Source organism: Trichomycterus rosablanca, chromosome 6, assembly GCF_030014385.1.
Source record: "Trichomycterus rosablanca isolate fTriRos1 chromosome 6, fTriRos1.hap1, whole genome shotgun sequence".
NCBI classification, from domain to species: Eukaryota; Metazoa; Chordata; class Actinopteri; order Siluriformes; family Trichomycteridae; genus Trichomycterus; species Trichomycterus rosablanca.
In genome coordinates this window covers 14,665,102-14,690,287 of record NC_085993.1, presented here as the reverse complement: position 1 = coordinate 14,690,287, position 25,186 = coordinate 14,665,102, and the positions used below count along the sequence as shown (strand labels likewise).

Below are 25,186 nucleotides of genomic sequence, written 5' to 3'. Positions count from 1 at the left end.
ATATTCATAGTTTCTGATTTTCTATTTCTGCTGTTCTTTGATTTGTTTCCATTTTATCTCTGTTATCTTGCAGCAACATTTTTCCAAATTCTTCTTTCTTATAAATCTTGTAAGTAGGAACACAAGCTTTACCAGTTGGTTCTTTTTTTATTTGATTTTATTTCTTTTGCTTTGACACCGTCACATTGTTTTGTTGTCGCAGTATTGTTTTCTTGGGGCAAGAGATTTGAACATTCACTGCTTGATTCTGGTATTAGGGGTCCCGGGAGTCTGCTGCCCGAATGTCATCGGATCAAATGCAACAAATATTCAGAATTGTTCAGTGGTAAAAACAGAATCAGGTCAAAGCATCGGCTGAGATGAGCTGAGAATGTTTGTTGTGATTGATCCTAGTTTTTGGATGTCATTTAACCTGTCATCATACAACCAGTTGTCACTCATGTCATCCACCTAAAGGACCTCTACTAACCGTTCTTCTCCAAAGAAACACAACCAACATTGTCCTCGGTTACGCCTGGTGTTTTAATTTTTTAGCTTTTTCGTTTTTGTTTTTTTTCTGTTTTCTGAATTTTCAGTTACATTTATTTTAAGTTCTGTATGGATATTTCTGCATGTTGTGGATGTGTGTGCAGTTTGGTTCTGCTGTATTGTGCCTTTGATTGTGTGATGTAGCAATGCTGAATAACAGTGCTGTTTTTTTTAAACATTTGCCATACAAACTTTGAACTGCTGTGCTTTATAACGGGGAGGCTGACCAGGAGTGAGTTCTGTGATATTTTTTAACTGGTGTTTTTGTCTGATATTTAAACAGTTTTTCCTTACATTATTAAGCCATACAGTGTAACATTTACGTAAAGTAGCAATTCTCTAGAGTTAATAAAATCTTAGTTTTATACTTAATACAGTGAGGGGGGAAAAGTGTTCAACCACTTTCTTTTGTTATTTTAGATATTTTTATTGCATATATCCACTTCAAGTCTTTGGACTTAAGTCAGAAGACCAAAGTGTTACTTTAATCAGAAACCAGTTCTAACTATGTTTGGGGTTGTTCACCTTTTTGATCTGTTAAGTTTCTTGGCTTAAAAGATTAAAGTCCCCTCCAATCAATCTCGAGATGTTACTTCTTTCATTTAATGATGCTCCCACCACCATACTTTACTGTGGCTATGAACGCAGTATCTGTACCTCTTTATTGAGTTATTGTTGTTCCTGCTGCCGTTAGGTCATCCTGCAACTCTTTTTAGCTGTCCTTTTCTTTTTCTTTTTCTTTTTGTCTAAAACAATTTGTAGTTCCGTGAATGTTTTACTTACAGATTATCTAATTGTTTTTCTACAAATGTTTTAATGGTTTGTTACAAAAGTCACTACAACTTAACAAAACAAGGTGCAAGAAGCTCAAGACCTTTATTATTTTTACATTAACGTGTTTGCATTTACTATTTTACATACATTTTCACAAAGTTACTCATTTTTTTTCCCCTCCAAATATTTTTTTTTAAAATAATACAATTAAAGTACAACCCCAAATCAGAAAACAGTTGGGACAGTATGGAAAATGCAAATAAAATAAAAACACAGTGTTCCCTACATTTACTTGACTTTTATTTGATTGCAGGCAGTTTGAACCCAAGATATTTCATGTTTTATCTGCTCAACTTAATTTCATTTGTTAGTATACCTCCATTCCTGTATTTCAGGCCTGCAACACATTCCAAAAAAAGGTGGTACAGGGGCAATTTATGGCTAGTTATGAGGTGAAAAAACTAAATGATGTGATTCCAAACAGGTGATTTCAACAGGTGATGGTAATCATGGTTTGGTACAATAGCGGCTTCCAGGAAAGTTTTTGATGAGCAAAGATGATCAGAGGATCTCCAGTTTGTCAACATATGCATGAGAAAACAATTAAAATGTTTAAAAACAATGTACCTCAAAGAAAGTTTGGAAGGGATTTGCATATTTCTCCCTCTACAGTGCATAATATCATTAAACGATTAAAGGAATTTCAGTGCATAAAGGCCAAGAGCGCAAGCTTAAGCTGAACGCCCATGATCTTTGAGCCCTCGGACTGCACAGCATCAAGAGCCGCCACTCAACAATAGCTGATATAACCACATGGGTGAGGGATTACTTTGGCAAACCTTTGTCAAGCACTACAATACAGAGTTACATGCACAAATGCCACTTAAAACTTTACTGTGCAAAAAAGAAGCCTTATGTTAACCATGTCCAGAAGCATTGTTATGTTTATTAATAAATTAAATGAAGTTGACCAGACAAAACATGAAATATCCTGTCTGCAATAAAATAAAAGTCAAAGTAAATGTAAGAAACATTGCATTTTCCATGTTGTCCCAACTCTTTCTGATTGGGGTTGTATATCTAAACAAAAGTTAAAAAGCAAAAGTGATTGAATATTTGCTTCCCCCTCCTGTAACTCAGATGTACCTGAACCAGGACTTGTGGTTAAATGCTGTATTCTGTAATCTTAATAAATGATCAAACTTTATTGGTAGCTTACCTGTAATGCAAAATAAATTAGATAGCTATAAATATAGATGTAATAGATTCACTTTATTCTGCAGATCTCTTTGTCTGTAATCCCTGTTACGACCTTGATGTTAAACACATGAAGCAGTGACTTTAATGTATTTTTTTCTTCCTCCTGCTGTCCCTCTTTTTCTTTGTTCCTCTCTCAGCCCTTGCTACTCAGGCTGGAGTTGAACTAAGGAGAAAAGGCTCTCAAATGTCCACTGACACCATGGTGTCAAACCCCATGTTTGACGCCAACGAGTTTCCGGAAAATTACGAGTCTGGACGAGCAGAGGCCTGTGGGACACTGTGCCGAATCTTCTGCAGCAAAAAAACTGGAGAAGAAATTCTACCTGTCTACCTGTCCAGGTATTTATTTCTTTCATTTTCAGGTAGGTTTTTAAAAAAAATTTAATGTAGTCTATTCATCCAGTTTTAAGTGATTAGCATTATTTGGTGTACTGTATTGAATGTAGTTTGCAGTTTAGTATGGTATGCAGCACAGGGGGTTTACTTCTTGTCCTTGTTGTGCATGATTGTCATTGATTTTTATTAGAACTGAATGAAAAATGGTGTCCTTGTATAGGTGTCCTTTTTTGTGCCAGACAAACTGCAGACCCATTTGGCCAAACATTTTAAATTGTGATTCGTCACTCCATAGATTTTTGTCCCAGGACTCTGCTGGCCTATTTTTTTACTGTCCTGATGAGTTGCTAAGGCCTCTGGAAGAAATGTTGTACTTTCTTTCACAGCCAGGCAAATTTGCTGCTACGCCATAAATGTATAAATTTCGGACAATAGTCTTATTGGTGTCTTCTGAAGTGTTCAAGGTCTTGGAAATCTTTATATACTCATTGCCCCTTTGTTGTCATGAATTTATCTCCTCTCTGAGCTTTTGTGACATATCTTTAGTTTACACTATGGTTACAACTAGGGCTGGCTCGATACCACTTTTTTATGTCTGATACCGATACTGCAAATTGGGTATCTGCCGATACCAATCCGATACCGTCATTTCTCCTCTCAAAACTAAGCAGTAATAATGCATGTCTCAATGCACCATGGTTAAACTAGTTAAATAAATAAATTAAATAAATAACAATGCTCAGACTGTAAAACAAATATTCTAAAGGAATAAATACAGAACCTACAACATCACACTTATACAAAACAGCTGTTCTTATTTTCACTTTTACACACAGAACATTTAGCAGCATTTTTGGATTGTTTAACAAAAGTGTCCACAATTGGAAGATGTGAATGTCAACCAAACATGATGGACCAATTAGAATTGACACAGAGTTGAGATTTTCTGTTAAAGTTCTGTCACGTTTTTAGTTTATTAAAAACCAAAGCGTGCTTATTATTAAACCCATGCTGGATTTTGAAGAGGAAAACGGGAAACAGTGTAGTTTGTTTATTTCATAACACTAATGGATTAATTATTGTCTCCAAGCCGGAGAGCGATTTATCGTTTATAAAGCAATTTTTAAACAGTGTTTTTGTGTTTAAACAGTGTTTGTAGATGTGGCAGTAGTAAATGATTTTTTAAAATGCTAAAAGTTGAAATAGATCATTGTGTTTTAATTACTAAATGGCTGTTGCGGATGAGTTGTAGATCAGTGGCACATGTTAATGATGTCATCAAGCGTGACTGGCAATTAACGTCGCACTGTTGGAACGCATCTTCGTGTGTTATTTGTTTTACACACAAACAATGGCCTTATTTACATTAAGTGTTAATTACATTAAGCAACAGTTTCGGATCGGATTACATGTTTTTTTTCCTTCCGATATCCGATCCTGTGATTTGGGCCAATATCGGACCGATACCAATTATCGGATCAGTGCCAGCCCTAGTTACAACACACCTTGTACATCTTGAATCTCTGGGTAGTGTTTTAGAACACATCACATCTGAAGCAAATTAAGGGTCATTGTTAAGTTTCCAATGGTTTAATCATGTCGTAACCCAACTGTAGGTCATACAGACAAGCAGTTGGTTTTATGATTAATAATATTATGTAGAGGTTAAATAATTGTGGTATGGCAGAATTCTTTGTTAATTGGATGCATCATTCATCTGATAGACTGTTTAAAGCATTATTTGCTTTGGGAGGTTGAATAATTCATGTTGCAAACATACATAAAAGCTTTTTACCTGTTTCATATATGATCTTTGTGTTTCGTCAGGTTCTACATGGTCCTCATCCAGGGCCTTCAGATCTCCGACTTTATTTGCAGGCCGGTTCTGGCCAGTATTATCCTAAACTCCTCAGCTCTGTTCTGCTCTGACCTGAAAGGGATCAACGTTGTGGTTCCATACTTTATATCTGCACTGGAAATTATTCTACCTGATCGGTGAGAAGTTTTCCAGAACATTGTCTGTTGCTACAGAACATGTAATTTTCTGTTCAGTTGTGCTGTTACTATGATGATATTTACATTATCCAATACTACCCAGTACATGTTCTTTAAGAATAGCTCAAGGTGTATTTTATGTTAAAAAATTTAATACAGCTCGTATCTAAAGCTCATTTGATTTAGCTAATTTTATTTTATTAATGGTGAATAGAAAGAAACTCCAATATTAAATTAAATATTTCTAATCCTGAGCACCTTTATTTGGAAGTTGCTTGTGTAAATGTATTCAAACTGTTTGATGAGACTTTAACTCTTTTTCTTGCAGTGAATTAACCAAATTTAAATCATATGTAAACCCCACTGAACTGAGAAGAGCTTCCATCAACATTCTCATGTCCATGCTGCCTCTGCCACACCATTTTGGCAATGTCAAGTCTGAGGTAAACACATTCTAACCGATTACCTGATGCCATAATCGTAAGTTATTCAACCATTCAATTCAAGTTACTGACTGAGGTGACTGAAATAATTGACCTTGTGGTCTAATCTTGTTTTTTAGGTTCTTTTGGAGGGTAAATTCAACAATGATGATAACTCACTTCATGACAAGTCAGTGACCTTCCTGTCGCTGAAGCTGCGATTAGTCAATGTGTTGATTGGTGCCCTGCAAACGGAGACAGACCCAGTCAATACACAAATGATACTAGGTACTAGATTTTCCCTAAGTGTTTTACCTTACTAATTAGAATATACTTGGAATATACACAAATGATACTAGATACTAGATTTTCCCTAAATGTTGGGAACTCACTACCTAAATATGTTGTGTGTGTGTGTGTGTATATATATATATATATATATATATATATATATATATATACAGTGTATCACAAAAGTGAGTACACCCCTCACATTTCTGCAGATATTTAAGTATATCTTTTCATGGGACAACACTGACAAAATAACACTTTGACACAATGAAAAGTAGTCTGTGTGCAGCTTATATAACAGTGTAAATTTATTCTTCCCTCAAAATAACTCAATATACAGCCATTAATGTCTAAACCACCGGCAACAAAAGTGAGTACACCCCTTAGTGAAAGTTCCTGAAGTGTCAATATTTTGTGTGGCCACCATTATTTCTCAGAACTGCCTTAACTCTCCTGGGCATGGAGTTTACCAGAGCTTCACAGGTTGCCACTGGAATGCTTTTCCACTCCTCCATGACGACATCACGGAGCTGGCGGATATTCGAGACTTTGCGCTCCTCCACATTCCGCTTGAGGATGCCCCAAAGATGTTCTATTGGGTTTAGGTCTGGAGACATGCTTGGCCAGTCCATCACCTTTACCCTCAGCCTCTTCAATAAAGCAGTGGTCGTCTTAGAGGTGTGTTTGGGGTCATTATCATGCTGGAACACTGCCCTGCGACCCAGTTTCCGGAGGGAGGGGATCATGCTCTGCTTCAGTATTTCACAGTACATATTGGAGTTCATGTGTCCCTCAATGAAATGTAACTCCCCAACACCTGCTGCACTCATGCAGGCCCAGACCATGGCATTCCCACCACCATGCTTGACTGTAGGCATGACACACTTATCTTTGTACTCCTCACCTGATTGCCGCCACACATGCTTGAGACCATCTGAACCAAACAAATTAATCTTGGTCTCATCAGACCATAGGACATGGTTCCAGTAATCCATGTCCTTTGTTGACATGTCTTCAGCAAACTGTTTGCGGGCTTTCTTGTGTAGAGACTTCAGAAGAGGCTTCCTTCTGGGGTGACAGCCATGCAGACCAATTTGATGTAGTGTGCGGCGTATGGTCTGAGCACTGACAGGCTGACCCCCCACCTTTTCAATCTCTGCAGCAATGCTGACAGCACTCCTGCGCCTATCTTTCAAAGACAGCAGTTGGATGTGACGCTGGGCACGTGCACTCAGCTTCTTTGGACGACCAACGCGAGGTCTGTTCTGAGTGGACCCTGCTCTTTTAAAACGCTGAATGATCTTGGCCACTGTGCTGCAGCTCAGTTTCAGGGTGTTGGCAATCTTCTTGTAGCCTTGGCCATCTTCATGTAGCGCAACAATTCGTCTTTTAAGATCCTCAGAGAGTTATTTGCCATGAGGTGCCATGTTGGAACTTTCAGTGACCAGTATGAGAGAGTGTGAGAGCTGTACTACTAAATTGAACACACCTGCTCCCTATGCACACCTGAGACCTAGTAACACTAACGAGTCACATGACATTTTGGAGGGAAAATGACAAGCAGTGCTCAATTTGGACATTTAGGGGTGTAGTCTCTTAGGGGTGTACTCACTTTTGTTGCCGGTGGTTTAGACATTAATGGCTGTATATTGAGTTATTTTGAGGGAAGAATAAATTTACACTGTTATATAAGCTGCACACAGACTACTTTTCATTGTGTCAAAGTGTCATTTTGTCAGTGTTGTCCCATGAAAAGATATACTTAAATATCTGCAGAAATGTGAGGGGTGTACTCACTTTTGTGATACACTGTATATACAGTGTATCACAAAAGTGAGTACACCCCTCACATTTCTGCAAATATTTCATTATATCTTTTCATGGGACAACACTATAGACATGAAACTTGGATATAACTTAGAGTAGTCAGTGTACAGCTTGTATAGCAGTGTAGATTTACTGTCTTCTGAAAATAACTCAATACACAGCCATTAATGTCTAAATAGCTGGCAACATAAGTGAGTACACCCCACAGTGAACATGTCCAAATTGTGCCCAAATGTGTCGTTGTCCCTCCCTGGTGTCATGTGTCAAGGTCCCAGGTGTAAATGGGGAGCAGGGCTGTTAAATTTGGTGTTTTGGGTACAATTCTCTCATACTGGCCACTGGATATTCAACATGGCACTTCATGGCAAAGAACTCTCTGAGGATGTGAGAAATAGAATTGTTGCTCTCCACAAAGATGGCCTGGGCTATAAGAAGATTGCTAACACCCTGAAACTGAGCTACAGCATGGTGGCCAAGGTCATACAGCGGTTTTCCAGGACAGGTTCCACTCGGAACAGGCTTCGCCAGGGTCGACCAAAGAAGTTGAGTCCACGTGTTCGGCGTCATATCCAGGGGTTGGCTTTAAAAAATAGACACATGAGTGCTGCCAGCATTGCTGCAGAGGTTGAAGACGTGGGAGGTCAGCCTGTCAGTGCTCAGACCATACGCCGCACACTGCATCAACTCGGTCTGCATGGTCGTCATCCCAGAAGGAAGCTGACGCACAAGAAAGCCCGCAAACAGTTTGCTGAAGACAAGCAGTCCAAGAACATGGATTACTGGAATGCCCTGTGGTCTGACGAGACCAAGATAAACTTGTTTGGCTCAGATGGTGTCCAGCATGTGTGGCGGCGCCCTGGTGAGAAGTACCAAGACAACTGTATCTTGCCTACAGTCAAGCATGGTGGTGGTAGCATCATGGCCTTGGGCTGCATGAGTGTTGCTGGCACTGGGGAGCTGCAGTTCATTGAGGGAAACATGAATTCCAACATGTACTGTGACATTCTGAAACAGAGCATGATCCCCTCCCTTCGAAAACTGGGCCTCATGGCAGTTTTCCAACAGGATAACAACCCCAAACACAACCTCCAAGATGACAACTGCCTTGCTGAGGAAGCTGAAGGTAAAGGTGATGGACTAAACCCAATTGAGCACCTGTGGCGCATCCTCAAGTGGAAGGTGGAGGAGTTCAAGGTGTCTAACATCCACCAGCTCCGTGATGTCATCATGGAGGAGTGGAAGAGGATTCCAGTAGCAACCTGTGCAGCTCTGGTGAATTCCATGCCCAGGAGGGTTAAGGCAGTGCTGGATAATAATGGTGGTCACACAAAATATTGACACTTTGGGCACAATTTGGACATGTTCACTGTGGGGTGTACTCACTTATGTTGCCAGACATTTAGACATTTAGACATTAATGGCTGTGTGTTGAGTTATTTTCAGAAGACAGTAAATCTACACTGCTATACAAGCTGTACACTGACTACTCTAAGTTATATCCAAGTTTCATATCTATAGTGTTGTCCCATGAAAAGATATAATGAAATATTTGCTGAAATGTGAGGGGTGTACTCACTTTTGTGATACACTGTACATGTGTGTATATGGGTATACAGGTCCTTCTCAAAAAATTAGCATATTGTGATAAAGTTCATTATTTTCCATAATGTAATGATAAAAATTAAACTTTCATATATTTTAAATTCATTGCACACCAACTGAAATATTTCAGGTCTTTTATTGTTTTAATACTGATGATTTTGGCATACAGCTCATGAAAACCCAAAATTCCTATCTCAAAAAATTAGCATATCATGAAAAGGTTCTCTAAACGAGCTATTAACCTAATCATCTGAATCAACGAATTAACTCTAAACACCTGCAAAAGATTCCTGAGGCTTTTAAAAACTCCCAGCCTGGTTCATTACTCAAAACTGCAATCATGGGTAAGACTGCCGACCTGACTGCTGTCCAGAAGGCCATCATTGACACCCTCAAGCAAGAGGGTAAGACACAGAAAGAAATTTCTGAATGAATAGGCTGTTCCCAGAGTGCTGTATCAAGGCACCTCAGTGGGAAGTCTGTGGGAAGGAAAAAGTGTGGCAGAAAACGCTGCACAACGAGAAGAGGTGACCGGACCCTGAGGAAGATTGTGGAGAAGGGCCGATTCCAGACCTTGGGGGACCTGCGGAAGCAGTGGACTGAGTCTGGAGTAGAAACATCCAGAGCCACCGTGCACAGGCGTGTGCAGGAAATGGGCTACAGGTGCCGCATTCCCCAGGTCAAGCCACTTTTGAACCAGAAACAGCGGCAGAAGCGCCTGACCTGGGCTACAGAGAAGCAGCACTGGACTGTTGCTCAGTGGTCCAAAGTACTGTTTTCGGAAATCAAGGTGCCAGAGTCTGGAGGAAGACTGGGGAGAAGGAAATGCCAAAATGCCTGAAGTCCAGTGTCAAGTACCCACAGTCAGTGATGGTCTGGGGTGCCATGTCAGCTGCTGGTGTTGGTCCACTGTGTTTTATCAAGGGCAGGGTCAATGCAGCTAGCTATCAGGAGATTTTGGAGCACTTCATGCTTCCATCTGCTGAAAAGCTTTATGGAGATGAAGATTTCATTTTTCAGCACGACCTGGCACCTGCTCACAGTGCCAAAACCACTGGTGAATGGTTTACTGACCATGGTATTACTGTGCTCAATTGGCCTGCCAACTCTCCTGACCTGAACCCCATAGAGAATCTGTGGGATATTGTGAAGAGAAAGTTGAGAGACACAAGACCCAACACTCTGGATGAGCTTAAGGCCGCTATCGAAGCATCCTGGGCCTCCATAACACCTCAGCAGTGCCACAGGCTGATTGCCTCCATGCCACGCCGCATTGAAGCAGTCATTTCTGCAAAAGGATTCCCGACCAAGTATTGAGTGCATAACTGAACATAATTATTTGAAGGTTGACTTTTTTTGTATTAAAAACACTTTTCTTTTATTGGTCGGATGAAATATGCTAATTTTTTGAGATAGGAATTTTGGGTTTTCATGAGCTGTATGCCAAAATCATCAGTATTAAAACAATAAAAGACCTGAAATATTTCAGTTGGTGTGCAATGAATCTAAAATATATGAAAGTTTAATTTTTATCATTACATTATGGAAAATAATGAACTTTATCACAATATGCTAATTTTTTGAGAAGGACCTGTATGTTTGTATCTTACACTAGCAGGGATCTGCATTGACTAACTACACATTGATCTCTGTTGACAGCTGCCATGCTTAATATAGTCCAGGATTCAGCACTATTGGAGTCTATAGGTGCCCAAACTGAGGTGGTGAGTTCATAATGATTTTGTTGCTTATCTCCCAATTAAAATGACACCATGTTGAAAGATGGCATTACACAGTAATGGTTGTTAGGGTTCAACACAAATCTCTTTTTTAGATCTGAATATATGTTTCTTGAATTTGACTGGATTTTTGACAGTAAACATAAAATTAACTTATTGCACACTCACGTGATTTGGTTTACCAATTTCATTGTGCAGTGCTTTACTATTTTTGGAAACATGCAAAACCAAATTACATTGGAAGTGTTTTAAATCAGTCTTTTTTCAGTTTTATTGAATGTATTCTCACCTTTTGTCATGTGCAGGGAAGTGTGGACAGCAGTCACTCTATGGCCAAAAGTCACAGTCGCAATAACAGTGGGATCAGTAATTCTAGTGCAGGCAGCTCCGAAGCCACCACTCCAGACAGTGAGAGGCCTGCCCAAGCCCTGCTCCGGGACTACGGTAATTTTAGAAAAGAACTCAGAACTGATGAATCTCTGAAAACGAAATCATGTCTTAAATGGGAGATGTTTGTCTTCTTTGAATATGAATGACATTTTTAATTTGGCATGGTCATCTGTGTCAAATTGACCTTTCCTGCTTCATACACGTTGATTTTCTTTAAGTTTGTATTTTTTTTGCATTGTACTTTGGGATGCCTTTTCCCTGTGCTGCATGAGTCGATGGTTTTGTTGTTCGACTTGTTAAAATTTGTGTGTAGTTTGTATTTATGTCTAAGAATCAAAGATTCTAACTGGAACTCTGTGGTTTTTCAGTGTTTTTATTTTCAGATGCTTGATTTTCAAAATGGTTTATTTTGCTTCAGTGCAAGTTAGCATGTGTTCATATGCACTAGGAAACAGTGGTGTTTCTGTTTTGACGTTACATTTGTAGTTTCATGTGGCTGCTGGCTGTGTTTCTGTGCTTGGCTTGGCCTGTGTGTGTGACTAACCCGTTCTTTGTGGCGTGCTATTTGTTATATCCCAGCTCTTCACACAGACACAGCAGCTGGCCTGCTGATCCGCAGCATCCACCTGGTCACTCAGAGACTCAACTCGCAGTGGAGACCCGACATGAGCATCTCGCTCGCTGCCCTCGAGTTGCTTGCTGGCCTGGCCAAGGTACAAATAATAACTATATAAAATTACATTGGTTTGTAATCATGTTTATGAGTCATTAAAATGTAGAGATTTTTATTTATTCATCATGGGACGCGTCTTAAGCTTGTTTATGTCTGTGCGATCTGCACAATACCATGTTGATCTGAACAGTTGTAGCCAGTGGCTTGTTGAAATTTTAAGGAGGTCATTTTTGCACTTCATACAAGCTGATTAAAGAATTACATTCTGTATTTATGGCAATAACACTATAGAAACTCCAGCATTTTTATAATTAATAAAGTTCAAGTTCTCAGGGGTGTTTTTTAATATCACGTTTGTGTCTGTGGATGAAAATCCAGAGACTAATTTGCGCTCAATCATTTTTGTCGTTTTGCATATTATGCAAATAAGCTCACGATTTAAGTGGGTGAGGCTATATGGTTCTTGAGGCTTTATGTAGGGGATAAGACAGTTTTATCTCTATGTCATACAGGGTAGGAGATATGTACCTCAAAGTGTAACACTACCCTATAGCGCAACCATCCGACCAATCAGGCTGAGCTCGAATGCCTGAGTAACGAGGTGGACTGATACCAGTTGACCAAGTCTCATGTACCTACGACTTACGATTTGGTCTCTGCTTTGGTCAAATACTTTCTGAAAGCTGATTGGTCAGTGGTGGCCATGTTTATTTCAGATGTGCTATATGACTTTTCACAGTAGTATGAGTGACTTAGAGGTACAAAAAGAATCTGTCTCAATGAAAACACATTTAAAGGTTTTAATGTTTTAAAAAAAAATCTGATTTCATGACCCTGTGTTTTCCACACCAGGTGAAGGCGAGTGTTGAGTCTTCAGATCGTAAACGTGCAGTCAGTTCAGTTTGTGGTTACATCGTGCACCAGTGCAGTCGACCTGCTCCACTCCACTCCAGAGACCTGCACTCCATGATCGTCGCAGCCTTCCAGTGTCTCTGCATGTGGCTCACAGAGCATCCTGACATGCTCAATGAGAAGGTAGGTTCATTCCGCTACTCATAGCAAACTAGAAGGATTAGAACGGGTTTTATGAGTATTGGTTTGTTTGGTCACATAAGATTGTGTTTTCTGTCAGTATTAACGTGCCGAGTTATGAACTTATATGGGAAATGTAAAATATAATGGCCGATTACTTGTTTTTTTGTTTGTCAGGACTGCCTTATAGAAGTGCTAGAAATTGTTGAACTGGGCATCTCTGGCAGCAAGTCAAAAACAAGTGAACAGGAAGTGAGGTATAAAGGAGATAAAGAACATAATCCCGCCTCCATGAGGGTAAAAGATGCCGCTGAAGCTACACTGTCATGGTGAGTTGCACAGCCAGTAACATAATGATTGGATCAATTTTTTTTTTGGTTTGCCTTAGTATCATCATACACATTTTTATGTACAATTATGTAGTTTTTTAAAAGAAGATTTTAAGTTAATATTAAGGTTTATTACAGTTTTTTCTGCAGCAGTCTGATCATATTTCCAGGTAAAACAAACTATTGAATTGGGTCATATGGTAACGTAAAATTAAACAAATAAAATAATAATAATAATTTGGCACTTTTTCCCAGGAAAAAAAAAAACTTATTATGCAGCACAGCAGACAACTTTGATTAGGAATTTGCAGGATATAGGGTGGAATGAACTTTTGTAAATGTTAATGTACAATGAATTTTATCATTAGGACACCAAACTGGTTTAGTTAAATTGGTTTAGTAATGCTTCGTCACTTTCAGTAATATTTTTGAAGAATCTCATACTGTAGCTTAACTCCATAAGCCACAATAATTACAACAAATGGACAAATTGTTGGTTGACCTTATTTTCAGTTGGTTGTAACTAGAGATGGAACGATCGATCGGCTATGAATCAGTATCGGCCGATTTTTAATCAAAATATGCTATCGGCGATCGGCTGATATCTCCTAAAAGTAGCCGATCCGATCGTGTGATATATAAAGACCATGTTAAGCTTAACAGCTCAGTGGATTAATCCAGACTTTGAGCTACGAAGCGCCAACCATCACATCACCATTCGTCAACCATCGTACAGAAACCACAGTGAAAGCTCTTCATGACCTAAAATAACATCATTAACGTTGTGCATCATACATACGATGTAATTTTGCTGATTGTAATATTTACTTTAAAAGGATAATTCAACCAACCCGGTCACATCTGAGTCGATTCTATCAGCACGTTATATAAACTCCTGGTTCACTTTGGTAAATCGGAAGTGGTTCTTGCTTGTGATGTAAATGAGAGCAGAAAACGTTACAGAGCCAATCAGAGGCAAAAGTTTATTCATTACCAAATTCGTTAGTTCAGGATCATCTGCTGAACTTCATCATCAGATCATCAGAAAACTTTTAGCTCTTTAGACGGAACGAGTCTGAGTCGGTTACAGATCTGTGGTAATAACAGTTTATTTAAGCCTTTTAATTAAGCTTTTTAATGAAGCTTTTTAATATAAGAGAGTCATAAAAAATGTTCTGTAGTAGCTGGTGTTTATTTAAAACCACGACATTAATTAATAACAGAAAACACGGAGAGATAACTGAGAAGAGAAACTTACGCTTCACATAAAACGAATCGACTCATAAATCAATGAATCACTTATAGCGATACTGTGAACAAAGCGTCTCTTCTAAAGGCACGCACACGCGCGCGCTGCTCCGGTTTATCTTCACTGTGAGGCTCTTTTTAAGTTTATTTACTTTATTTACTGCTAAATCCCCCCTTCCCCCCCGATCGGAATCGGCTATCGGCCGATATCCCTGAAAGGAGATCGGAATCGGTGCCAAAAACCCCGATTGGTACATCTCTAGTTGTAACATTTCAATAACCGTTTCCATTTTTTTTCCCAGTATAATGCAGGTTTTGGGTGCGTTCCCATCTCCGAGTGGCCCCGCCTCCACCTGCAGCCTGCTGAATGAAGACACACTGATTAAATACTCCAGATTACCGTCCACCTCTCACAGTAACTTCAGATACTTTGTCCTTGACAATTCTGTCATCCTGGCCATGCTGGAGCAGTCGCTCGGCAATGAACAGAGTGAGTCAGTGACATCTGTGATGAATTTGTCATTACCACTCATTGTTAATTTGTGATATTTTAGGTAAACCTTTTGTTAAAGGAATGGATTTTACACTATGGCTACAACTATTAGAATAATCAATTGCTGGTGGGTAGCAATGCCTTAAATTGACATGATCGCTTAACATGAATAACAGTTAAAAATAGCTTATAATCTCTTATAAGTGTGTGTAATCAACAGTATTTAAGTGAATATTTTAATGTAAATGGTTTCAAATAATACATAAAAACAATTACTTGTTTGCTTAAGTATTTAAACTTTTTGTCTAATACTAGACTTACTTTTAGCTTTAGTTACAGCAAAAACTATCTTTGGATCAGGTCGGTATCAGTAGATTTGGTTGTCTGGGTTCTTTTTGGCAGTAAGATGTAAAATGAAGTTACTGTTATGTTTTTTTTCCCTTCATTAGACCCTTGTCCATCTGTTACAATGCTGATTCGAGGCATGTATGGTCGTCATGCTTGGACCATGCAACTGTTCCACCAGCCTCGAGGAGCCAGAGCTAACCAGAAGGTAACCCCTACTCCTCCTGACCAATCACAGCATTTATAGTTTAAGTCAGAAGTATACACTTGTAAGGTCATGTCGTGACACTTTGTGTATTTTGACTTTTGCAACTTTTTTTGTTTTGTTTTTATCATGTTTTTGGACTAAATAATTGAAACCATTTCAATTCTGCCCACAGTTCGCAACATCTGATTTACGATTCATTCATTACACCTGGCAATCTGGGTGATACCAGATACCACTGTTCCATGTACTTTGTAATGGATGCAGTCAAAGTAGTTTTATTAATTTGGGCACAAATAAGTCTTCAAAATGTCACAAGGCATTAAATTAATAATCCTATAATGCTATATGTGTATTATTGATCCATTGTATTTAAAATTAATTCCAATCATACATAATTCAAATTCAATGACTGCTATGACCTGCTTGTTTCTTACAAGTGTGTTAATGTTTAACTGTGTGTATTATTAAAAGTCACTGAAAATACTAAATGCCACTCCAAGTGGCTACATTACACCGTTCATTAAACGATCATGCATGTGGGATTTTGTGCACAAATTGCTGTAGTTTCCCCCTCCTGTCACATTGAGATTGAGCAGCAGCCAAAGATGATCCTGGCTTCATGTGTGTTAAATTGAGCACGTGTTAGCTCTACAGGTGTCATGAATGAAGCATGTGTTAACTTTAATCCCCTCCAGATTTGTAATTGTGCAGCTGGGCATGGAGCTCAAAGTGTCTCTCTGTATGCTCTCTGTATGCTCTGAATGGAAACCCAACACTGAGAAGTGGTGATAAATAGCCACAGGTTGAACAAGTGTTGGAGGGGGCGTGTGGTGGGAATTGGACATGACAAAACAAAAACTAACATTGCAGATCGGACTCTCATACTGTATGTCTCTTTCCTACAGCAGATATTTGTTCCAGAGAGTCGGCCTACACCCAAAAATGACGTGGGAATTCGCTTTAATGTGAAACACAGGCCGTTTCCAGAGGAGGTGGACAAAATTCCGTTTGTCAAAGCTGACCTGAGCATTCCAGACCTTCATGATATAGTAGATAAGGAGGTAAGAACACTTTTAGAAATTGTTGCCTACTCGCAAATAGCAAGTTTATACCAGTTTCATATATTTAGTCCCATTGCTACAGGTGTATAAAATCGAGCACCTAGCCATGTAGTCTGCCTTTACAAACATTTGTGAAAGAATGGATTGTTTTAAAGGGTTCATTAAATTTGAGCATAGCACAGTAATAGGATTCCATCGTTGCAACAAATCAGTTCGTAAAATTTCTTCCCTTCCAGATATTCTACTGTGAATAGTATTACTGAAAAGTGGAAGCATTTAGGAACCAGTGCACACCAGATGACACATAAAAGTTGGTATCGACTCAATAACCCAGCTAGGCTGATGTTTTCTGTTTATTTTAAGTACACATAACCACATTGAACATTTAATTAACTAAGAGGTCTTTTATCCATTGATTTTGGTCTAAATTGTGTAATTTTTTAAACTGGAAGAGCACTAACTGGAACAATTGTGATGAGGCCGTTATAAAGAACGCTAAAGCTATTGAGGCTTACCTTATTTTGACATCTAACACAATGCTGTGTTATATAAACAGAACATTTCAGGTTATTAAAAACAGCCTGTCGTTATCCTTCAATTGTTGTCTTGTAGCAAGAGTTTTAATCCTGAGCAAGTTGTTTAAAACCTCTGTTAGATAATCTCAAGAAGTTAATCCAGTGCAAGTGTATTAAATAACAAAAGCAGATTATATGCATAGATATTTTTTTGTGTTAGTATTAAGTGTCTGAAGCTATTCAAGGATGCTCTCAAGTAGCTAATCCGGCTGTGTGTGTTTGTGTGTGACTTTGTGTGTATCAGCTTGAACAGCAGCATGAAAAGCTTCGGGGAGTGATGGTGAAGCAGATAGACTACGAAACGACACTGGAGCACCAAACAGAGGAGCTGTGGAAGAACAAATCGTTTCCCGATCCACTTACTGACTGCAAACCTCCCCCTCCAGCACAGGAGTTCCAAAGTGCACGCCTCTTTCTCTCACATTTCGGCTTTCTGTCACTAGAGGCTCTCAAGGTAATGTAACATACCAATGCTCCATATTTGTGGACTTATCATAACAGTGTTTTCATCAACATAACAGTAAACTAATTTAGACAACACAATAAACTTTCCTTTTACTGTCACAATGTACACTCCTTTTGTCGTCTCATTTTTTTGACATCAAAGTGGGTCTGTCTGAAAACCTAGTGAGCTCTCTACATAGATAGCGTTTTACGTCATTGTACACGCACTCCCGAAAAGAAGGCTGTCTAAATTCTTAGATACCTTAAAAGGCTGCTACTGAGGTGACGTTAATCTGACTGAATAACGAGGGAGCATCCAATGCTTCCTTGGCAGTGATGTAATTGCCGTAATCGCTGTCTAAGTAGTGCAATTAAATAATCTACCTTATGAGTTTTTATGCCTTATTAGAATCCTCTGTACTTAGGCAGCTGCCTAGGTTTTCAACATCTCTTCAACATCAGTTTTGACATCACAATATACTTTCCTTTGGAAGTCACAATCTTTCGACTTCACATTGTACCCCTTTTTTCGACATCACAGTGTCCCCCCATTCGACATCACAATGCATCCTCCTCTAGACATCACAATATAAGTTCCTCTCCATATCACAATGCCCTCTCCTCAACATCACAGTGTACCCTGCTTTTGACATCACAGTGTACCCTCCTTTCGACATCATGCCCCCTCCTCTCAACATCACAGTGTACCCTCCTTTTGACATCACAGTGTACCCTCTTCTCAACATCACAGTGTACCCTCTTCTCAACATCACAGTGTACCCTCCTTTTGACATCACAGTGTACCCTCCTTTTGACATCACAGTGTACCCTCCTTTTGACATCACAGTGTACCCTCCTTTTGACATCACAGTGTACCCTCTTCTCAACATCACAGTGTACCCTCCTTTTGACATCACAGTGTACCCTCTTCTCAACATCACAGTGTACCCTCCTTTTGACATCACAGTGTACCCTCTTCTCAACATCACAGTGTACCCTCCTTTTGACATCACAGTGTACCCTCTTCTCAACATCACAGTGTACCCTCTTCTCAACATCACAGTGTACCCTCTTCTCAACATCACAGTGTACCCTCCTTTTGACATCAGTGTACCCTCTTCTCAACATCACAGTGTACCCTCTTCTCAACATCACAGTGTACCCTCTTCTCAACATCACAGTGTACCCTCTTCTCAACATCACAGTGTACCCTCCTTTTGACATCACAGTGTACCCTCTTCTCAACATCACAGTGTACCCTCCTTTTGACATCACAGTGTACCCTCTTCTCAACATAACAGTGTACCCTCCTTTTGACATCACAGTGTACCCTCTTCTCAACATCACAGTGTACCCTCCTTTTGACATCACAGTGTACCCTCCTCTCAACATCACAGTGTACCCTCTTCTCAACATAACAGTGTACCCTCCTTTTGACATCACAGTGTACCCTCTTCTCAACATCACAGTGTACCCTCCTTTTGACATCACAGTGTACCCTCTTCTCAACATCAGTGTACCCTCCTTTTGACATCATGCCCCCTCCTCTCAACATCAGTGTACCCTCCTTTCGACATCATGCCCCCTCCTCTCAACATCACAGTGTACCCCCCTCTCAACATCACAGTGTACTTTCCTTTCAACATCACAGTGTACCCTCCTTTCAACATCACAGTGTACCCTCCTTTCAACATCACAGTGTACCCTCCTTTCAACATCACAGTGTACCCTCCTTTCAACATCACAGTGTACCCTCCTTTCAACATCACAGTGTAACCTCCTCTCAACATCACAGTGTACCCTCCTTTCGACATCATGCCCCCTCCTCTCAACATCACAGTGTACTCTTTTCTCAACATCACAGTGTACCCTCCATTTGACATCACAATGCCCCCTCTTCTCAGCATCACAGTGTACCCTCCTTTTTGCCATCACATTGTACACTTAAATACTCATCATTAGATGTCAGTGTACACTCATTTAGATATCACAGTGTAAACTCATTCAGACATCAGTGTACACTCATTTAGACATCACAGTGTACACTCATTTAGACATGTCACAATGTACTATTCTATAGACATCACAGTACACGTTTATTAAAACATTACAATGGGGTCTTTACATCACAATGCATTCTCATTGAAACATCACAGTGTACTTCTCTTTAGATATTATACTAAACTATTATTGGGACTTGCCTTTAGACATAGAAATGCACTTTAGGCATTACAGTGTACTTCTGTATAGACACTGCTGCAATTTTAAGTGATTTATTCATTACAGTACACTAAATCTATACACTGTAATATTATTTCTTTTATACATTACATTACATAGTAATTTCAACATCACAACCTGCTGTCTTTTAGGCATCATGGCAAACTGCTAGGACATCAACGACTACATCTGCCCACTGATGGGAAAACTAATTGGTCACACACTAGAAGACTTAGAAAGTTAGACTCTATTAATTAACACATGGAATATACCAACAGTAATCATCCAACAATAAGCCACACCAGTTTATACAACAATCAAGTCTGTAAAATTACCACTGCCATTCTTTAGATTGCTCTCACAGATGTAATGAGCTGCAATTCAGTACAGTCAGTATTACTACAAACCTCATTATTTAAAATGTTTTAGACACTATACTTTTTAAATACAATTAAGTCTTTTTTGGCAGCAAAATAATCTTTTTATTCTGAAATTCAAATTTCTCTTTCAAATTAGATAGCTTTACAGTAGAGCTGTGGATATGGCAAAATATGTTATCAACATTTGCTACATTGTTCAATATTTATAAGATATAATTTATTTTTAATTTAATTTTTTTTTCTAATGCAGATTAAATAAACCAGATCTTTATTCATCTGTGTGTGTGCGTGTGTTCTTATTTCTTAGGAGCCGAGTAATAGTCGTTTGCCTCCTCATCTCATTGCTCTGGACTCGGCTGTACCAGGCTTCTTTGATGACATGGGCTTTCTGGATTTGTTGCCATGCCGACCGTGTGACACAGTTTTTATCTTCTACATGAAAGCAGGCCAGAAGAGCAGTCAAGAGGTATGAACACACCATTCACAGAGACAGTTATGGAAATGTGTGAACTGATGTGTCGCTCTGAGGTTGTAAAATTGCTTTTGTGGTTTTGTGTGTGTAGATCTTGAGGAATGTGGAATCCTCAGCGAGTGTGCAGCCACACTTTCTGGAGCTTCTGTTGTCTCTTGGCTGGCCAGTCGAAGTGGGCCATCACCCAGGCTGGACTGGGAGTGTATATACCAGCTGGACCATCAACACTCAATCCAATGGCACTGATACACCAGGTACACACAAAAACCCATCCTGGTTGGAGGAGGGAGTTTTTTGTTGTACTTATGCAGTACTTGATCATTAAATATTTAAATAAATTTTTAGGTGTTACAATGGATGTATTTTTAAAATGTACAGTATTTTTATAGAAAGTTATTTTTTATGCATTTTTCCCAATTTTCCTCCCAATCTAGTTGTATCCGATTCCCTGATTCCATTTAGTTTCCTCTACTGCTGCAGTATGGGCTTTTGGAATATAAATGAATGACAGTTGTTTTTTTCCCCTGCTGGTTCTGCAGATGAATTGGTTTCAGTTGGGGAAACAGGAGGAGGAATATTTAATGGTGAAAAGATGGTGCTCTACTACGCTGATGCTCTTACAGAAATTGCCTTTGTGGTGCCCTCACTCAGTGACTCATCAGGTAAAAACCTACCCTTCTAAATAGGGCTTTATTTAATTTGTTGGTACAACAGCTAGAATTAACAGCAATACCCTGTGGAGATTTACTTTACTTATTTATGTGCCATGCTGGGCAGAGGTGTCATTTTAAGTAGTGAAGCTATTTAATTATTGCATTTCACATTAGCCATTTACATTTATATTTTTGGCATTTAGCAGACGCTTTTATTCAAAGCGACTTAAAGTATATAGTCTAAGCAATTGGGGATTAGGAGCCTTGCTCAACGGTCCAACAGTGGCAACCTGACAGTGGTTGGGGTTTGAACCAGCGACCTTCTACTTACTAGTCCAGTACCTTAACCCGTAGGCTACAACTGCCCTCACAATTAACAATTAACAGAATTGTATTGGTGATACAACTACCGGTAACTTGTAGTTAGGTAAGTGATTGTGTAAATCCAGTACTAGTGTAGTTTTCTGCCTTTTTTTAATCACTTAATCCAAACAGCAAATAGGACTGTTTTATGATTAGGAAGGTTTCTTTTATTTGTCTACATTCTCTTCAGGGAAAACAATTAAATATAAATACATATTTGGTCATTAAAATGCACAAGTAATATTATTATTATTATTTTTATTCATTTTTTTTTCTTTATTGATAACGTTGACCTATTTTTCCTCAGTATAATAATTGTGTGTGTGTGTGTGTGTGTGTGTGTGTGTTTGCGCGTAGCTGAGTCATCTGAGAACAGTTTCCCCACAGCAGACTCTGATTCTCAGATGGAGCTGATGCCCAGCCTACTGAAGCAACCCAACCTGACACTGGATCTCTTTCCCAATCACTCTGATAACATGGGCCCAGCACAACGGGTAAACACACACACACACACACACACACACACACACACACACACACAATGTGTCATCAACTACATAAATTGCAAAGCTGGAGACCAAAAATTGGCTAAATAAAGCATTCATGAAAGCAAATAATTCAACACATAAAACAAAGTTCATGAGAATTCTTAGGTTTTAGGTGTTTCAGCCTCAATAGTATGTGAAATAATCTAAATAAATTAGAGAATCTAATGAAATAAAGGGCAGAGCATAAAACATGACCTTCAATCTTAGAAACAGCACTGCTTTTAGGACTGCGTAGTGTTCTTTGTGTCAGAGAAATAACGCGCCATCCAGATTGATATCAGCATAACTGTCATGGAGCTGAGAGTGTATTAGTCAAATATGCTGCAGGAAGTCGAATGTAATTTTTTCTGTGGATAAAAAATGCTTGATTACTTGTTTCCTATAACCCCAACCCTCCCCATTTCCGGAAAAAATAATAAATGACATTCAAAGATTACACAGCAAGAAATAAAAATGAATTCCAGGTTTATAATGTCCAGCTTGTTGTATCTATATAAGCAAGTCTTTCATTGTCCTTATTTTATCAGTTAGCATTTTGTTGTTTGATCGCTATGTAATGTTATGTTCTTTTTCAGTCTCCCACTGCAAAGAGTAAGAAGCTGCCAACAGGAAGGAGTATACCACCTCTAGGTCCAGAAACGAAAGTACTGGTGGTCTGGGTGGAGCGCTTTGATGATATTGGTAAAAAAAAAATTTTAAGTTATAATAATATAAATAATAATAATTAGTAAAGCTTGCAATTTGTGTTTAGAAGTTACTTTTTTAGTAAAAAACAGTGTTTCCAGACTAAATGTAAACTAGTAAACTTAGAGATTTAACCAGAAAATTGATACAGTTGATACAATGGTATTTTTAGACTTACTGTATGTGTATTGTTGTAATGACACTGACAGTAAAAAAAATGTTGCACAGTGGTGTTAATAAGGCTAGCTAAACCAGTAATCAAAGCCAATAACAAGCATATCAAAAAGCCTTAATCACTTTAATATAAATCCTGTCTACAGATGCAAAAATAAATACCTTGCTCTGTTTTGTTATGCAACAACCTCTATTTGTGTATACAAGGCCTTATTATTATTAGGGCCCTACTAAATTCACGGGAAAATTTAATTTCGGGGACCGCGTTTTTTTTTTTTTTAAACCACAGAATTTACGGATTTTTAAAAAAGAAAGTGCCACATTTCAGGACAGTCATTAAATTACACTCATAAATTGAATGATAGAATAAATGGAAGCTACAATACACAGCACAGCTACCTTAATAGTTGAATGTAAACCCAGAACAACCAGCGACGGTCTCAAAGATGAAAATTCTTGTCCGTGTTTTGACACACCCTCACCCCCTCTGCGTCCACAGTATTGGTTGGGAGTTTTCTCAACTTCGTTACCAGAGTTGTGTTTTTAGCTGATTTAGACTTCAACATCTTGGGCATTTTGACTGATTGCTAACTGAATTGCCATAGGATTGCTACGACCGCCTCATAGTGTAAATGAACCAGTAAGCGTGAGGCACTTAAACGCTACATGAATGAAAAATTTTAAATCGCTAAACACAAACCTCAAATTTTGAATTTCACTGCAAATTGCATATTACACAGCAAAAAGCTCATTTCAAGGTCCATGGTGCGGTTTAATTCAAAGCTGTGAATTAGGTAGAGCCTTAATTATTATCCATGCAGACTGGGCTTAATAAGCCAGACATTACTTGTAGTGTAGTAAAGTAATACGTGTAGAGCAATAAGCAACAATAACACAGTTCAGCTGACAACAGGCTTGTCATTTTCTTAGATACCGAGTTAAGTAAGTAGCATCATGTGTCAGGAGATCACACAAGGTCAAAAATAAATAGAATATTTTGCAAGGCGAAACATTTACGTTAGCTCTTACTCAGCATTAGAAGTAATTTGAGGCAGTAAAACTGATACCAGCAGGGGTATCAGGACAAACAAAACAACTGATTGTAACAGTAAACCTGTTCCAGAAATATCCATTTTGGAAATGTGGTTGCTAATGTTGTAGCCATTGATCTGCTTGTGTTATGAATAATGCTCTGCTAGCTGTAAAAGGGCACAGACTGAATTAACTTGAAACAGGTTTTTGATGGAAAGCCTGCAGGCATAACCTGCACTCACTTTGTAAAGACATTATCCGGATGTGTCTTGCAACTAGACACACACTAGTTAGGTTACAGCAGACAAAAAGGAACACGCATTTATGGCATTTGGAAGATGCTTTTATCCAAAGTGACTTACAATTGTGTCTGAATACAATGCAAGCTATTGAGGGTTAAAAACCCAACAGGGGCAACTAGGCGGTGGTAGGGCTTGAACCTGCAACCTTTATATTACTAGGTCAGTAGTAGTAGTAATAGTAGTAGTAGTAGTAGTCTTTATTGTCACTATAAATTGCAACAGGTACAATTACAGCGAAATTAGCCATCAACCCGTCCAGAACATTCAATATGACAAGGGGGGCGGGGGAGACAGAACGGGAAGACAGGATAAGAAACAAGAAATGATAACACATTGGGAGAGTAAGAGATAGAAAAAAACAGCAACCAGATTGTGCTCCCTGAGGAGCACACTGTGGTAACACGAAAAAAAGCCCCGTCAAGCACATGTAAACATAAGAACATAACATAGTCACACAACCAGCCACGGGTTAGGGATGTGGGGATCGGAAAAGTAACCAACTACGACAGCAGCCATCCGGCGATTCGCAGCCATAACCAGCGCGCGCTGCAGACCCGTCCTGCCGTATTGGTGGAATTAAGCTAAGAGTGGAGACGTTGGGTTGGGGGTTGGGAAAATGTTTCTGTCAGCTCTTCATTCCTGTAAGCAAAAAGTCTGTACAAAGTTCGTGATAAGATTGCGTTTACAGCAGTTGCTACCCAGAATGAAAAACAGTCAGAGAGCAGGGGAGGGTAGGTACGAGGGTAGTACCTTAAACACTAAGCTACCACTACCTTTCATGTACAG

At 39.0% G+C, this 25,186-nt stretch overlaps 1 protein-coding gene across 4 annotated transcripts in view; it reads left to right on the top strand.

Annotated features, from left to right (window-relative positions):
- Positions 1-25,186, top strand: part of ralgapb (Ral GTPase activating protein non-catalytic subunit beta) — a 48,397-nt gene that overhangs the window by 19,758 nt on the left and 3,453 nt on the right. For 2 of the 4 annotated variants that reach the window (XM_062997477.1, XM_062997475.1), the window contains 18 exons: positions 2,700-2,901; positions 4,726-4,893; positions 5,222-5,336; positions 5,456-5,603; positions 10,695-10,759; positions 11,080-11,218; positions 11,744-11,877; positions 12,690-12,872; positions 13,047-13,198; positions 14,749-14,936; positions 15,389-15,492; positions 16,401-16,553; positions 17,373-17,582; positions 20,480-20,638; positions 20,736-20,898; positions 21,184-21,306; positions 22,018-22,154; positions 22,784-22,889. In XM_062997477.1, coding sequence (XP_062853547.1) covers positions 2,700-2,901; positions 4,726-4,893; positions 5,222-5,336; positions 5,456-5,603; positions 10,695-10,759; positions 11,080-11,218; positions 11,744-11,877; positions 12,690-12,872; positions 13,047-13,198; positions 14,749-14,936; positions 15,389-15,492; positions 16,401-16,553; positions 17,373-17,582; positions 20,480-20,638; positions 20,736-20,898; positions 21,184-21,306; positions 22,018-22,154; positions 22,784-22,889 — 2,649 coding nt within the window. Of the gene's footprint in view, positions 1-2,699; positions 2,902-4,725; positions 4,894-5,221; positions 5,337-5,455; positions 5,604-10,694; positions 10,760-11,079; positions 11,219-11,743; positions 11,878-12,689; positions 12,873-13,046; positions 13,199-14,748; positions 14,937-15,388; positions 15,493-16,397; positions 16,554-17,372; positions 17,583-20,479; positions 20,639-20,735; positions 20,899-21,183; positions 21,307-22,017; positions 22,155-22,783; positions 22,890-25,186 lie in introns of all 4 variants that reach the window. The other 2 variants (XM_062997476.1, XM_062997474.1) reach the window with 1 other exon arrangement.